The sequence below is a fragment of the Canis lupus genome, chromosome 21 (assembly GCF_048164855.1).
Source record: "Canis lupus baileyi chromosome 21, mCanLup2.hap1, whole genome shotgun sequence".
Lineage (NCBI taxonomy): Eukaryota > Metazoa > Chordata > Mammalia > Carnivora > Canidae > Canis > Canis lupus.
This window is the reverse complement of record NC_132858.1, coordinates 14,182,901-14,198,779: the sequence shown is the minus strand read 5'-3', so window position 1 is coordinate 14,198,779 and position 15,879 is coordinate 14,182,901. Positions and strand designations below refer to the sequence as shown.

The 15,879-nt window shown below is 50.4% G+C and overlaps 3 protein-coding genes and 1 long non-coding RNA gene across 13 annotated transcripts; 2 read left to right on the top strand and 2 right to left on the bottom strand.

The window, feature by feature from the left end:
* The first annotated feature begins 79 nt into the window (after window positions 1-79).
* On the top strand, window positions 80-9,960 carry LOC140612748 (uncharacterized). 3 transcript variants are annotated; one of them, XR_012013904.1, is made up of 3 exons: window positions 80-624; window positions 1,396-1,573; window positions 6,388-8,490. It is a non-coding gene; the product is annotated as an uncharacterized lncRNA (long non-coding RNA). The 3 variants fall into 3 exon arrangements; XR_012013905.1 differs by lacking the exon at window positions 6,388-8,490 and adding an exon at window positions 9,091-9,960 and having other exon boundaries at window positions 81-624; XR_012013903.1 differs by lacking the exon at window positions 6,388-8,490 and adding an exon at window positions 3,158-5,805 and having other exon boundaries at window positions 83-624.
* Window positions 446-3,967, bottom strand: FAM180B (family with sequence similarity 180 member B). 3 transcript variants are annotated; one of them, XM_072790809.1, is made up of 3 exons: window positions 2,679-3,824; window positions 1,776-1,846; window positions 446-1,557 (listed from the first exon to the last, which is right to left on the bottom strand). In XM_072790809.1, the coding sequence occupies exons 1-3, from the start codon at window positions 2,938-2,940 to the stop codon at window positions 1,162-1,164; spliced, it is 729 nt and encodes a 242-aa protein (XP_072646910.1). In that variant the 5' UTR covers window positions 2,941-3,824; the 3' UTR covers window positions 446-1,161. The 3 variants fall into 3 exon arrangements, with proteins under 3 accessions (XP_072646910.1, XP_072646911.1, XP_072646912.1); XM_072790810.1 differs by lacking the exon at window positions 2,679-3,824 and adding an exon at window positions 2,079-2,661; XM_072790811.1 differs by lacking the exon at window positions 1,776-1,846 and having other exon boundaries at window positions 446-1,592; window positions 2,679-3,967.
* On the bottom strand, window positions 3,960-10,410 carry NDUFS3 (NADH:ubiquinone oxidoreductase core subunit S3). The gene is made up of 7 exons (XM_072790808.1): window positions 10,245-10,410; window positions 10,068-10,133; window positions 8,589-8,686; window positions 8,231-8,380; window positions 5,681-5,806; window positions 5,426-5,545; window positions 3,960-4,208 (listed from the first exon to the last, which is right to left on the bottom strand). The coding sequence occupies exons 1-7, from the start codon at window positions 10,306-10,308 to the stop codon at window positions 4,041-4,043; spliced, it is 792 nt and encodes a 263-aa protein (XP_072646909.1). The 5' UTR covers window positions 10,309-10,410; the 3' UTR covers window positions 3,960-4,040.
* KBTBD4 (kelch repeat and BTB domain containing 4) lies at window positions 10,054-15,634 on the top strand. 6 transcript variants are annotated; one of them, XM_072790761.1, is made up of 4 exons: window positions 10,054-10,472; window positions 11,416-12,033; window positions 13,516-13,622; window positions 14,032-15,634. In XM_072790761.1, the coding sequence occupies exons 1-4, from the start codon at window positions 10,454-10,456 to the stop codon at window positions 14,890-14,892; spliced, it is 1,605 nt and encodes a 534-aa protein (XP_072646862.1). In that variant the 5' UTR covers window positions 10,054-10,453; the 3' UTR covers window positions 14,893-15,634. The 6 variants fall into 6 exon arrangements, with proteins under 6 accessions (XP_072646862.1, XP_072646861.1, XP_072646863.1 ...); XM_072790760.1 differs by having other exon boundaries at window positions 10,400-10,472; window positions 11,420-12,033; XM_072790762.1 differs by having other exon boundaries at window positions 10,430-10,643.
* The last annotated feature ends 245 nt before the right edge of the window (window positions 15,635-15,879 follow it).

Genomic DNA, 15,879 nt, shown 5'->3' with positions numbered 1-15,879 from the left:
GCCTGGGCTCCTGCGCTCTGTCGTGTCCGCGACGCTGCGGTGTCGGGGCGGGGGTGGGGGTCGCGGGGCCGAGGGCAGGTTCGGTCCGGCCCTGGGAGGCCGAGGAGACAGGAAATCTGATTGAACTGAACCCTACTCCCCCAGGCCCTGGCGGGACGCCCCTTCGCGTTCCTTTCCAGTCAGTTCCTCCAAATCCTCCCCACTGGCCCGCGACGTCACTTGGGGTCCAGCTGGTTCTTGTGACGGGGGGGCCACACCCTGCTCCCTTTCTGGGAGTATGGGATTCAAGGAAACAGAACGTTCCTTCCCCTAGCAGGGTGTGTGGGGGATGAGCAGGTGATACCTGGTTGCTCCAACTCCTGCCCTCCCAGCACAGGGAGGGTGATTCGCCCAGGGCAGGGGTTAAACAACTTACTCTGGCGTAAAAGGACACAGGCTGCAGGAGGCCAGAACAGAACACTTTATGGGACAGCTACACAGGAGCAGGACCACACACCAGCCAGCCTCTGCTTGTCTCTCTCAGCCAGGCCCCTCGCAGCCTCACTTCTCTCTCTGAGGTGTTCATCTGAGCCTGGTTGAGAGGGACCAAAAACCTGCCCCCCCTCCCACCTCCACCAAGAAAAGGTAATGTTCTTCCACCAGCATTCCTCCACTCCTGGAGCATACCAAACTAAAAACGTCTAGTCTGTTCTTGTCCAGATGGACACAGGGACTCTGGAGCATCAGTTGCACCGGAGTCCCAAATTAGAACTGGGTGCTGACCATTCACAAGGTTCCCATAGATCCCATAGGACTTGTCACAGACTGCCAGGGTAGGAGTTGGAGCCTCTCTCTGACTTGGCCTTCCTTGGGGCCGATTTCTTTTCGGCATCTCTTGAACACACTCCTCAACCCTGACCCCAACACACACTCACACATTGCCACACCTGCAAGTCCTGCCTTTAGCTCTGTGTCTGCTGCCTGAGACCCAGGCTCTTAGTCTACCAGGGCTCAGGGAAGAAAATGGAGGACAGGTAAGCTGGGTCCAGGGTCCAGTCCAAGCCCAGAGACCTGTACATAGCGGGAAGAAGCAGGTGCCAGATGGAAGCTGCTGCCCAGGATGGGTCTGTCTTGGGCCACGAGTTGGGGGGCAGTCGTGGGCTGGCAGGTGAAGGGGGAGGGTCAGGGAAAGGGGTCAAGGATCAAGGCCCAGGGCCCCAGAGAAGGGGGCTGCCCCTGGGGGCAGAAGCCCTTGCACAGGTCCCAGAGTGTTTCCTGTGCCAGCAGGGCAAAGACCTGGGCCCAGTGACCCCTCTCCTCAGCCTCACTAGCCTTGTGGAGCCGGTAGACACAGGACAGGCCTGTGAGGAGCAGATGTTCAAAGTCCCAAGGGCTAAGAGGAGGCCCTTTACGCAGGTCCTGGAACTGCCGCAGCCTCTGCTTAGCACCCTCCAAGTCACTGGGCACGTGGTGCTGCAGGAGAAGCCTGAGTCGGCGGCCTGGGTGTGTGGATGCCAGTTCCTCATCTTGGATGTGCAGCTGCCCCATGACATCCAGCTCCAGCCCAGCCCAGAGCAGCTGCAAGGGGAGCCATGTAAGGGGTGGGCTGGGGCCTGAGGGGGGCAGGGCAGGGAGCAAGAGTGGGCAGGTGGGGTGGGGTATAAGCAGGCAGTAGGACCCATGCTGGGTTGCCCCCCCACACCCTCCCAGCAGGCCCAGCTTGATACATTCCCCTTCCCAACCCTGAGGGACCTCTGGACACTCCCTCCCCCATATCCCAGGCTGGAGGAAAAGACCTCAAACATCACTTCCGGGGCCTCTGGTTCCTGCAGGCCACCTCCCAGGCTGGCGCTGTCCATGGGCTTCCCTGGGGCAGCAGAAAGGAGTCAGGCCCCTGCCAAGCCCCACCCTGAACACCCCAGCCTCCCAGAAATGCCCGTAGCTATTTGGTAGGGATGCCTGGAGTTTCTTCTATCTACAAAAGAGCAGGAATACTATCCCCTGTCCCCCTTCCCTTAGACACACATGCACATTGACATTCACCCTCCCAGGCATAGGTCTTGTGATCCCAAAATCATCATCTTAGGCCCAGATACCACCTTGGAAAATGTCCAGGACTCCTCCTCGAACTTCTAGAGTTGCTTTGGCAAAGAGCTCCAGACCACTGGGTCACAAGACACTTCACTTCCCTCTCTAAAATCATCTGGGACAGTGTGACCTAAAACAGTGCCGGTGCCAGTAACTCTCCCCAAGGGTCAAGGACCCCTTTAGGAAGAATATACTCCTTCCTTGCTCCTCAGTTGTGATTATGTGGAAGGCAAGCAAGGCAGGCAAGGCAAGTTGTCTGCTGCAGCTTCTTCCATCTCACACTCTGGTGTGCTGCCCTGCCCAGACCTTAGATGATGGTCCCAAGCCTAGGGCAGGTCCAGAGGTCCTGGTTTGCACATCAGAATAAGGCCACTGCCCACTTCTGTCCAGGGCTGGCATTGAAGGCACCTAGGACTACCTCGCTTCACTTCACTTGGACCTTTCTGGTTCTGGGGTTGGGGCCCAGATCAGTATCCCTGCTGCATAGGTCAGTCTGGTACCCACCATGCCCACAGTGCCTAGGCCCTGCTACGTTCAGATAGAACCAACATTAACTTATCAGTCGGCAGCCTTCCTTGGCTCCCATGCACCCCACCCTAAAACCCCGGTACCTGGATGGTGCTGGGTTGTAGTCACCCCAGGGAGAAGGCAAATGGCTACTATTAGCCAAGCCAGGAGCTGCATTGTCCCAGCAATGCCCCACCACGTCCTTTGAGTGTTCCTCTCTCCAGCTGCTCTCTGCTCCTGCATCCGCCTGCCACACACCGCGGCTCCAAGTTTCCACTGCAGGCTGCCCAGGCGTTCCCTGTTTTGTGTGTCAGCCTTCAATGCTAAAGAGGGAGGGGCTGGCTCTGACTTCCAGGACCTTTCCATCCCATGGAAATGTGGAATCTTTAGTTGTTGGCAGTAGGAGCCTGGCTCCCTGCTTGTCAAGCCCTCAGCCTATTCCTGTCCAGATGGGCGGGATGCATAATTAGAAAAATGGTGCTTGGTAACAAACAGCTCTAGCTTGGCCCTCCCAAGAGATAGGAAAGAACCCAGGCAGTAACACTACCTTACTGTCTGTCCTCACCCTCAAAATATCTTGCAGCTGAACTCAGGCTCTAACACCCAGTTAAGTCCAGCCCAACCCAGCCTCCAGGGAGCCCCTTGGCAGCCAAAAGCATCAGCTGCAAAGCTTGGTTCTATCACCAAGGCATTGGCCCTCCAGCTACATGGCAGGCTGGCTGGGTGGCCCCGTGGCCCTGCAGAGCTGAGCACTTGCACTTCAGGCACTCAGCCACCAGCCGGACAGACCCCAGGCTGCCAGGGGTAGTCCTGGCACCCAGAAGACAGATCTGCAGCTTCAAGTATCTTTTGCGTCAGCCCTGGGACCTTCTTTGCTTGCTTATGACATTCTCAGCTCTGGCTAGAGTCCAGGAAGATTACCTTAGCCCAAGCATGATGAGCTGTTAGATTGGAGGGAGCAGGAGCAGGGTTCAAGACTCAAAAATGAGCCATGGCTCATGGAATCCTGTGGATGCTTGGATGGGATGAAGGTGGGTGGGGGTTTCCCTGGTTCCACCCAGAACTTTCAATCCATCAACTGCCACCACACAGTCTGCTATGACAAGGGGTTTTCTCCTTCAGTTGTTGAGGGCCCTCGCTTTCAGGAGACGCCATGCCACCCCCATCCTAAGCCCTGTAGACAGTGAGAACTTTCCATTTCAGCTCCAGAATCCCTTTCTCAGAAGTCTATCCAAGCCTGCAGGTCACTGTGTCTGCAGCTGCACTATTTAGTCCCAATAAGAGAGATGCCTGGGTTGGTAGTCTCTTTAAGGGAAAGGGGGAAAATCCCTGATAAATCTCCCCTCCCAAGTCAAGCTTCACCTCTACCCTAAGCACACAAGAAGTGGTTGGTCTACAGATTTTATTTACAGGGATGCTCAGTTAGACGTTAAACACTTTCTAGTATCCACATGCCTTCCCTGAAGCTACTTGGTTTCAGGTTTCTTGTCTCCGGGTTCAAGCTTGAGACTCTCGGGGGGCTGTCGATAGGCAGGGAAGGCCTCCCACGGGCTGTTCAGGTCGAACTTGCGGAACTCCTGGGCCAACTCGACCGGCTCGGCCACGACCCGCTTCACTTCATCATCATACCGTAACTGCAGAAGAGAAAGACAAGGAGGAAGACCTTGTTCAGAGCCACTAAGCTGCTTAAGGAACCTACTTTCCCCAAGCCATGGGTGACTTCACCAACCCCATTACTTCTCTCTCAGCAAGTCTCCACGCACACCTATATTACCAATCCAGTCACATCCCACCCTTAATCCAAAAAGGCCTGCCATCACCCAGCCAGGCTCCCCTGCTCACCATCCCATCACAAACTCTGATCTCCGTTTCCAGCACAGCTGACTCTGCTCACCCAACCACTCTTTACAAGGATATGGTAAGCATTGGTCCAGGACTAGGAAGCAAGCCAGTGGATGAAAAAAGTCAACCTGAACTGGCAAGCACTCATGTTCAGACCATGTGGCTCTGGCATTATCACTGTCAAGATGCAACGCAGTAAATTTGGCATTGCTTTTTTCGGTGGGAGATTCAGTTAGGTAAGGTAAAGACGAACAGGTGCTGGGTGAAGAGGCAAATCAGATAAGGGAGACTGAAAACAAGGAGAGGGAAGGAGTCCTGACCAGAAGTAGCTGGAGAAGCAAATGAGACTGAAAAACACTGAGAAAGCAGGCATATTCAGCCTGCTGTGGAAGAAAGGGCTGGATTGTCACTATCTCAACATCTTTAAAAAGGTACTTTGCTACAAAATCACGTGTGTATGTATGCAGTAGACTAATCTTCCTGCTCATAAACAACCTGTAGCACAAAGGTGGTAAAGCAAAGCACCAAAATTCTTCATAAGGTCCCTGTAGTCACATGTTACTGATCCTGCCTCTGACCATTCTCCATTTAGTGTCTTCCCTATCAGCTTCCTTCTCAGAGATCCAGAGCAGGGTAAAATGGTCCTTCACTTTCAGATCTTGGGGACAGACTGTGTCCTCAGGGTTGCTTTGGTCATTAAAATGATCATTATGATAATGGCTAATGCCAACTGAGTGTCTACAGTACACCAGGCTTTAAGCATCCATCATTCAGCTCATGATAAATCTTGTTAAGTACTACTGTTCCCATTTTACAGCTGAGAAAACGGTCATAGAGAATTTCAGTAACAGGCCCTAGATTACAAAAGTGATGCTGGGATTTGAATCCAGAGCCTATGCTCTTAAACCACCACAATCCACAGACCAGGTTTCCTGCCCTGCCCAGGACACCCCAGTTCCCTGCCAGTCCTTCCCTGAGGCTGCTGCCCCAGTTCCAAGGTTCCTTCTACCTCAACGTAGCCAGACAGTGGAAAGTCTTTCCGGAAAGGATGTCCTTCAAAGCCATAGTCTGTCAGGATCCTTCTTAGGTCAGGGTGGTTAGCAAAGAAGACTCCAAACATGTCCCAGATCTAGAAAAAAAAGAGGCTCTCAGGTAACTAGTCCATTAAGGCCAACACAGAGGTGAGGACGTGCTGCATGCAATAGTTTCAACCAATTCTGCAAATCTGGCCTAGACACAGGATCCACCATGTCCAGTAACTTACCTCTCTCTCATACCAGTTAGCTGCCTTATACACAGAAACAGTGGACTCAATGGGTGTCAGCTCATCTGTGTAAGTCTTCACACGGATCCGAGAGTTGAAACGCAGAGAAAGCAGGTTGTAAACAATCTAGGGAGAAGAGAAGGAGCTGGAGGACCAAGATGGCCACAGGGTCTGGGATGGGAGTCCCTGAGTGAGAACAATGATGAGGACACAAGGTGGGTTAGGGTTCTCTACTTGTGAACATGTCTTCTGTCCTGAAGCTCAAAAATTTCAAGATCCTCTTACATTTACAACTACTTACAAAGGCCTAAGCCATGCTATAGCTTAGCGAGTCAGCATGCTTGTCTTTGCAAATGCTATTCTCTCTGTCTGGGATGACTCTGGACCCCCCTCTCCCAGCCCCAATCCTTACTGGGGTAATTCTGGTCTCTTGGTCATTCACAAAGATTCAGCACAAACATTCTCTGTTCAAGGCCTCCCAGACAGGGCTAAGTGCCCCTCCTGTGTTCTCATAACATCTAACGTCCCATGTGTTATATGTTACAACGGTCAGCTTTTTACGTATCCTTCTCCCTCACTAGAGCTGGGGGACTCCTTGAAGGTAGGTATTGCATGTTACTTCTCCCTTGTTCCAAGATCTGACAAATAGCAGATGATCAGTAAAAAAAAAATTTTTTTTTTAAAGATTTATTTATTTATTCATTCAGAGAGAGCTAGAGAGAGGCAGAGACACGGGCAGAGGGAGAAGCAGGCTCCATGCAGGAACCCCGATGTGGGACTCGATCCCGGGTTTCCAGGATCACACCCCGGGCTGCAGGAGGCGCTAAACCGCTACGCCACCAGGGCTGCCCAGATGATCAGTAAAGTATCAATAGCTAAATGTATTGAGAACTTACTGTGTGCTGGCAATCTACCCATACTATCTCATTTCATCCTCACAAGCATTCTATGAGGTAGGGACAATTTTATACTTATTTTGCACATAAGAAATTTAAAGCTTAGGGGCATGTCAAGGACTCAGTCAGTTAAGCACTTGACTTTGGCTCAGGTCATGATATCAAGGTCCTGGAGTTGCACTCCCTGCTCAGTGGGGGGTGTGCTTCTCCCTCTTCCTGTGCTCCTCCCCTCATGCATGTGAGTGTGTTCTCTCTCTCTCAAATAATCTTTTTTATTTTTTTAAATTTTATTTATTCGTGAAAGACACAAAGAGAGAGAGAGGCAGAGATATAGGCAGACGGAAAAGCAGGCTCCTGCAAGGAGCCCGATATGGGACTCAATTCTGGACCTTGGGATCCTGCCCTGAGCCAAAGGCAGATGCTCAACCACTGAGCCACCCAGGCATCCCTCAAATAATCTTTAAAAAAATTTTTTAACAAGATTTTTATTAATTTGGGCAGCCCAGGTGGCTCAGCGGTTTAGCGCCACCTTCAACCCAGGGCCTGATCCTGGAGACCCAGGATCGAGTCCCACATCGGGCTCCTGCATGGATCCTGCCCCTCTCTCTCTCTCATGAATAAATAAATAAAATCTTAAGAAAAAAAAAAGATGTTTATTAATTTGAGAAAGCATGAGCAGGGGTGAGGGACAGAGAGTCAGAGAAGCAGACTCCCCACTGAGCCCAACATGGGACTCAATCCCAGGCACCTGGGATCATGACCTGAGCCAAAGGCAGCTGTTTAACCAACTTAGCAACCCAGGCACCCAAATAAATAATCTCAAAAGAAAAGAAAGTCCTCTTAAGCTTAGAAAGGTTAAGTAAACTGTTTAGAGTCACAAAGACTATTAGTGGCAGAGCTAGGATTCAAACTTGAAGTTTGCTTGATCTGAGGCCCTAGTTTGTTGTTTATTTATTTTATTTTTTAAGATTTTATTTATTCATGAAGAGAGAGAGGGAGAGGCAGAGACAGAAGCAGGCTCCATGCAGGGAGCGTGATGTGGGACTCGATCCCTGGACTGGGATTGTGCCCTGAACCAAAGGCAAATGCTCAACCACTGAGCCACCCAGGTGTCCCTATTTATTTCTTTATTTATATGTTTTAAGATTTTTTCTTTCTTTTTAAAAAATATTTATTTATTCATAGAGACACAGAGAGAGAGGGAGACAGAGACACAGGCAGAGGGAGAAGCAGGCCCCATGCAGGGAGCCTGACGTGGGACTCGATCCAGGGTCCCTAGGATCACGCCCTGGGCTGCACGCGGCGCTAAACCGCTGCACCACCAGGGCTGCTCTAAGATTTTATTTCTTTGACAGAGTGTGTACTAGCAGGCGGAGGGGCAGGCAGAGGGAGAGGGAGAAGCAGGCTCCCGCTGAGCAAGAAGCCCGATGTGGGTCTCAATCCCGGGAGCCTGGGATCATGACCTAAGCAGAAGATAGATGATTAACCAATGGAGCCACCCACATGCTCTTAAGGCCCTAGTTTAACTGCTGTTGTATTGTATGACCCGAACTGAAACTAAGGAGACCTATGGTTCCCACTGGTAGCTGTCACCCTAAAACTTCATCTGTCCCTTTTTTTTACCCATCGAATCTTCTCAAATCTCCTGATTTACCTCAAAACGGTTCTGCCGGGTGGGGATGTCCACTGCTGTCAAGTCAGCCAAGGATTTGAATTGTGCATTGGTGTGATCCCTGAGGAAAGTCAGCACTGGGATGACCCCATCAGGATGGATACAGATCTCTAACTCATTGAAGCAAGACACCTGCAGATATGGACAGGGAGAAGAGAAAAAACAAAGATCTACTGAGAGAGCAGCTAACTTCAGCTGGAGTCTTCTGGTTTAAGAAAGAAGTCCAAGTGGGATAGAAGAGACTGGTTTCTTTGATACAACAAATCGCTGCCTACTCCTACATGCTCTGAGAACACGGTTCTTTCTAGACCCACAACCAAACAACAGTTGTGAATATTACCTGAACTTGTTGGACATACTTGGGCAGGATTTCAGCCACATACTCTCCAAAAGCTGAAAGCTGCTTGTGGGCCACATCATTCCGTGGTCTGACAGTGGCTGGAAGGAGAAGGCATATTTAACAAATGGCAGCAGCCACACCTGCATTCAGTCTCTTGGGTCGTAAGGGGTGTTGTCTCCCAGCAGAACCTTGAGGAAGGTAAGGGTGGAGGGTTCCTCTTCCAGGGAAAACTTAAGGAAAATGTCACCTACAGAGACCACAAAGACTCTCATTACTGCAGTTGGGAAGTTTGCCTCTTCTCAAAGCTGCTCTCTGGTTCTCCCTTCACAACACCTGCACTTCTGCTAAAGCAGCATATCTCAACTCTCTTACCAGACCAGGAACTTAAAGAGTTGGAACCAGAACTTTTGTTTCTCTGTATCTGCTTAGCACCTGGCTCACAGGAGGTTTTCTTTTTTTTTTTTTTTTTTTTAATTTTTAAATTTTTATTTATTTATGATAGTCACAGAGAAAGAAAGAGAGAGAGGCAGAGACATAGGCAGAGGGAGAAGCAGGCTCCATGCACCAGAAGCCCGACGTGGGATTCGATCCCGGGTCTCCAGGATCGCGCCCTGGGCCAAAGGCAGGCGCCAAACCGCTGCGCCACCCAGGGATCCCTCACAGGAGGTTTTCAAGCTAAGAACTTCAGGACTGAAGAGCCCTCACAGATTACAGGGTTTATTCTGCTCAGCAGGGAGCCTACTTCTCCCTCTCCTCCCCACTCCTGTTCTCTGTCACTACCTCTCTTTCTCAAATAAATAAATAAAATCTTAAAAAAAAAACTTTTTTTCCTCCCCATTGATGAGGAAACGGAAGGCGAGAAAGGAAGAAATGGCAGGTCTCCTAACTCTCAATCTGCTTATGTTGACTGTACTGTATCTCCGCACACTAACTCATGCATCCCTCAATCACTGAAAACCCACACATCACAGGCTGCACACACCATGGTTTAAGTGTTCTCTGCCTTTGACAGCAGGGAGGCCTGCTCTGTCACTCACTAGTTCTGTGTCCCTGGGCAAGTTATTCCTCTGGATTGTTTCCTAATCTATAGTAAGAGATCACAGTGCTACCTACCTCATAAGATTGTCCGGAGGACTAAATAAATCACTCGCTAAATCGCTTTGCAAGCTGCCTAGCACACAGCAAGCCCTCAATGCGAGCTACTAACAGGGCTCTAAGACCCAAACGTTTCTTGCTCTCAAAGAGCTGACCGCTTAATCAGAGAGAAAAGGAGTCGTGGAAATGGACAAGGGGTAATCAGGGCCGTAACAGGGAGACACGAGGGCAGAGGGAGAGGCCCACAGCAGTCAGGTCTCCACGAGCAGAGACTTGCCAGAGGACGCAGGGAAGGGTATCCCAGGGCAAGGGCAAACACCTGACGGAAAGAACGAAGGGGCCCCGCCTGCAGTCCCGAGAAGGGCCCGGCCCGCACATACTCACGGCGCGTGTCGGCCGCGGCGCTTTCCCTCCTCGCCGGCAGCAGCAGCACCGAGGGTCGCCCGGCCACTTGCACCGGAAGATAAAAAGACAGAAGCGCAAGGTGAGGCTGGATGGGCTTCCTGCGCTAAGCGCGCCTCCGCTCCCGCCCCAGGCCTCAGCCAGCTGCCCCCTGCTTACCCCTGGCCAGCGCCACGGACCCCTTGATCCCCTGCCACCAGCCCCTGGCCGCCGCCGCCGCCATGCTTCAAGATGCAACCAGGCAGCCAAGGCGAGACCCACAGGACACGGAGCCCCAAGGGCACGGACCGGAAGCGGAAGTGTGCGTCTGATTTTCTTCCGGGCGGACGCGGGGCCGGAAGCAGAGGTTCCGGATTCCGGGCTTCGGAATGAAAGGAGGGAAGGCAGGTGAGAAACCGAGGCAGGCAGGTGGGGAAACCGTGAGGTGGACGTGGTCCTAGTTTGGTGTAGCAGAGGCTGGAGAGAAGGCGAGGACTCTAAAGAACCGGACGGGTGAGAGGAGGGCAAGGGGTAGAGGTTCTGGGTTCTACATTCCACTCCCCTCCCCCGCTCCCTGAGGTAAGCTTTTGACGACGGCCGGCGGGCATGGCCGGGAGGGGGCGTGGAGAGGAGCCGGGGCGGGGGTGTAGGGGGAGGTGGAAGGGGGAGAGAAGAACGGTTTCCCTAGCGACCGTCTCCTAGGCGACTCTAGGTGGAGTCGGGACGCCCCTCGCGGCGATGGGCCTATTAGAGCCCCGTGCTGGGGACGGCTGGGATTCGTCTCGAGTTCTGGGACGGAGTCTTGGGGAATCATTAGTGCGAGCAGGCAAGTGCAGGGGAGAAGCAGAAAAGAGAAAATGTGGGGCGAACAGATGTTCCAGGCCAGGCCTCATATTAGAAGATCTAAACTCCATGCCCGGGGAAACGGGCTTTGGCCCAGAACGCGGGGGGTCGATCTTGTTGGGTTCTGCTGCCCAGAGCCTCGCTAGTTTCATGCCCAATAGTCATGTGGTTAGTAAGGGGTTTTGCCAGGCTTAAGATAATAGGCTTCCTCCAGCGCCTTGCTTTCACGTGTTGACCTAAATACCAAGTCTTTTGTTAGATCTTGGGAAGGAATATTCTGTTTTCTTAGGGAAACACCCAGAGTAGGAAATGTTACTAATTTCATTAGGGATGGAGTGCCAGCGCAGGAGAATGAACTCAGCTTTGGTTGAAGGAGAGCTTCCAAGATGTCCTTAGGACTGAGGCCAGTCTCAGCCCACTTGTCATCTTTACCTTCTCCCTCCCTGAATTGAACAGTTGGATTCGTAGATTGTGGATTCCCCATTACTCAGGTGGTGTTGCTTTGCAGACAGCTGGCAGAGAGAGAGGTTGGCTACCATGGAATCACCAGAAGAACCTGGAGCATCCATGGATGAGAACTACTTTGTGAACTACACTTTCAAAGACAGGTCACACTCGGGCCGTGTGGCTCAGGGCATCATGAAACTGTGTCTGGAGGAAGAGCTCTTTGCTGATGTCACCATTTCAGTGGAAGGCCGGGAGTTTCAGCTCCATCGGCTGGTCCTCTCAGCTCAGAGCTGCTTTTTCCGGTCCATGTTCACTTCCAATCTGAAGGAGGCTCACAACCGAGTAATTGTACTGCAGGATGTCAGCGAGTCTGTTTTCCAGCTCCTGGTTGATTATATCTACCATGGGACTGTGAAACTTCGAGCTGAAGAGCTGCAGGAAATTTATGAGGTGTCAGACATGTATCAGCTGACATCTCTCTTTGAGGAATGTTCTCGGTTTTTGGCCCGCACAGTGCAGGTGGGGAACTGCCTTCAGGTGATGTGGCTGGCAGATAGGCACAGTGATCCTGAGCTCTACACTGCTGCCAAACACTGTGCCAAGGCCCACCTGGCCCAGCTGCAGAGCACCGAGGAGTTTCTCCACCTGCCCCACCATCTACTCACTGATATCATCTCGGGTAAGTTGAGGGAGTGGGGCCCATCATACTCAACTACTTGGGTTTGATGTTTAGTAGATGTTCTAGTTTAGGAGAAAGGAATTTTCAGGTTTTCTGATAGGAAGTTAGATACAATCTGAGAGACTGAGGTGAGATTTAGCTGCTGTCAGAGGCAGTCCCTTCCAGAGAAAGAACCCTAGAAAATGAAAGTGGTACTTTGCCATATATACAGTTAACCCTTAAACAGTGTGGGGATTAGGATTGGAACCTCCGCCATTAAAATCTATGTATAACTTTTGACTCCCCCAAAACTTCACAAATACCCTGTTGTTGACTGGAAGCATTATCAATAACATAAGCAATCAATTAACATACATCCTGCATATTGTATTATGTGCTGTTTTTAAAACTAGAGAAGAGAAAATGTTATTAGGAAAATCATAAAAGAAAGTACAATACTGTAGTATATTTATTGAAAAAAATCCACATATCCACATAAGTGCACCCACACATTTCAAACCCATGTTTTTCAAGGGTCAACTATATACAAGTATTGAATTAAAAAAAAAAAAAAAGCAGTGCTCACCCCTAAAAGGTAGTGAGGAGTTGTTTGTATTTATATACTCTCGTCTCTTTTGTGTATAAACGTTCTCATCAGTCCTGCATTTTGCATGTACCTGTGGGACAGGTTACCTGAGTAAGCTGATAATAAGTCAAGATATTACATAAACTTAAGTGGTGGGCCAAGTTTGGTAATAATCCTGACCCTGGGGTGCCTGGGTGGCTCAGTTGGCTGAACCTCTGACTCTTGGATTCAGCTGAGCCCTGGTCTGGGTATTGTGGGATCAAGCCCCATGGGGAGCTCCACATTCAGCGAAGAGTCTGCTTGAGATTCCGTCTACCTCTGCCTCCCCCCTACTGCCCCACACTCCTGCTTGTGCTTTCTCTCTCTCAAATAAATTTTTAAAAATATATTTCATTTATTTGAGAGAGAGTGCACACTCTCGAGGGTGCAAGCAGGGAAGGAGCAGAGGGGGAGGGAGAGGGAGACAGAATCTCAAGCTGACTCTTCACTGAGCAGAGAGCCCCATGTGGGGCTTGATTTCACAACTGTGAGATCATGCCCTGAGCCAAAACCAACAGTCAGATGCTCAACTGACTGAGCCACCCGGGTACCCAATAAATAAATCTTTAAAAAAACAGGCAAGCAAACAAAAAAATGATCCTGACCCTGCAAGTGAGGTATAGCCATTCTTTAGGTGTGAGCACTGCAGCCTGTAGATTGCTTCTATGACAAATGGGGACATAGCAAGCCATCCATTTTGGTTAAAAGAAATAATTAGGTTAATTTCCCACACGCGCGCGCGCACACACACACACACACACACACACACACGGTGGTAGTCTAACAGTGTGATTCATATCTTTAAAGCCACTGGCTCTAAATTTCCCTTTTGGATTGTTAGATTGCCATTGACCAGGTCTTTCCTCTGGCTCTCACAGATGGAGTTCCATGTTCCCAGAACCCAACAGAGGCAATAGAAGCCTGGATCAATTTCAATAAAGAAGAAAGAGAGGCTTTTGCAGAGTCACTCAGAACGAGCTTGAAGGTAAGGAGGATTTCTCTTTTGAGTTGGGACACCATAATATGCACACCATGCATTCCAGCTACTGATGTGGCCTCTTTTGTGGCTGGTGAGTAAGTCATCTCTGGCTCGAAGTTAAGAACTGGGGAGGAGGATGTGTGCATGAGCCCAGAAACCACCAGCCTCTGAGCTCCCCAAAGTTCCTTGAGAGAACTGCATTAATCCTAAGCACCTTTTTTCTAAAGCACCAGCTGCCCCAGCATAAAATGAAAGAAAGTGATTGGAGGACGGTCAGGATGGCACACAGTAACTAGAGGGAAGTAGGTTAGCATAGGATTCCAGTGTGTGGTCTGCAGCTGTAAGGATAGGTGTCTCAGCTGAGCCTTAGCCTAGAACTGATAGATGTCATCTGTGATTTTAATTTTGCCAATAGGAGATCGGGGAGAATGTGCACATTTACCTGATCGGGAAAGAATCATCTCGTACCCACTCGTTGGCTGTGTCCTTACACTGTGCAGAAGATGATTCCATCAGTGTAAGTGGCCAAAACAGCTTGTGCCACCAGATCACTGCAGCCTGTAAGCATGGCGGAGACTTGTATGTGGTGGGAGGGTCCATCCCACGGCGCATGTGGAAGTGCAACAATGCCACCGTGGACTGGGAATGGTGTGCGCCTTTGCCCCGAGACCGGCTCCAACACACCCTGGTGTCTGTGCCTGGGAAAGATGCTATATATTCACTGGGTGGCAAGACACTGCAGGACACGCTCTCAAATGCAGTTATCTATTATCGGGTAGGTGATAACGTCTGGACAGAGACAACTCAGCTAGAGGTGGCTGTGTCAGGGGCCGCTGGTGCCAACCTTAACGGGATCATCTACTTACTGGGGGGGGAGGAGAATGACCTGGACTTCTTTACCAAACCATCCCGACTCATCCAGTGCTTTGACACAGAGACAGACAAATGCCACGTGAAGCCCTATGTTCTGCCCTTCGCAGGTCGCATGCACGCAGCTGTGCATAAGGATCTGGTGTTCATCGTGGCTGAAGGGGACTCCCTGGTGTGCTACAATCCCCTGCTAGACAGCTTTACCCGGCTTTGCCTTCCTGAGGCGTGGAGCTCTGCCCCATCCCTCTGGAAGATCGCCAGCTGTAACGGGAGCATCTATGTTTTTCGGGACCGATATAAAAAGGGGGATGCCAACACCTACAAGCTTGACCCTGCCACTTCAGCTGTAACTGTTACCAGAGGCATTAAGGTGCTACTTACTAATTTGCAGTTTGTGTTGGCCTAAGGCTGTGGGGGGGAAGAGCAGCTGACTTCTGCCCTCCCCTTTTCCAGCACCTTTCCATCCAAATTTGAAGTCCCTGGGGCCCCAATCAGAGTGCTACATTATTTTTTGGCACATGTTATAAAGGGCAGCACCTCAGTCCTTGCCGAACCCATCGGGGTGCTCCATTTGGGGCTTTTTAGACTGCTGCTGTTCAGCTGGCTGCTCAGAATAGGGCCAGCCTATCCTCTGCTGTCCCCTGGTATCTTGTGCCTCACTGCAGATGGCTCGAGCAAGCCGTTTCTCAGACAGTAGGCACAGCCTCCCCTCATTCCCTGATCAGTGTTAAGTAGAAGCACCTCTGATCCCAGGACAGAAGGAAAGATGCCCCATCTTCCTTTTTTTCTATAACCTGCAAAGTGGCTAGTTGGTAATTTTCCCACAAGAATTAGGTGTTAGAGTTTTTATTTGGGCTTTGGTTGGGAGAATGGTCTAAGCTGAAGGTGTCCTTCACCAGCAAGCTCCAACTCTAGAATTCAGGATGCTGCGTCTTGTGTTTTCTCACCTCTCTGTCAGGAAACGTACACTTTGGTTTTATTTTTGGTATACTCCAAGGAGTAAGCCAGAAAGAAGTAGGAAGGATTATTTCTGATTAATAGCAGAAACTTTTTTCAAACTTAAATATATAAGGTCTCTACTCTTTTAAAAGCTCTAAGGTAAGCCAAGAGCTAGGAGCTGTTCATACAAATAAAAGTTTTTGAAGGGATATGTGTGTCTGTTTTGAATTCTGAAGGGGTGACTTCCTAAGGTAAAGGATTACATACCTGCCACAATACTGATTGGATCCCTTTCTACACACAGGATCATTGTTCCAAAAGGGGAGGAGAGCCCCATGGGGCCAGTGAATTAGGATCTGACAAAGTGGCAAAGAGACTGAGCTGAGTATTTCTCCTCTCTTTTCCCATGTTAAATGTTTCTGAGTCGTGCTAAATATCATTAAGCACAGCATTG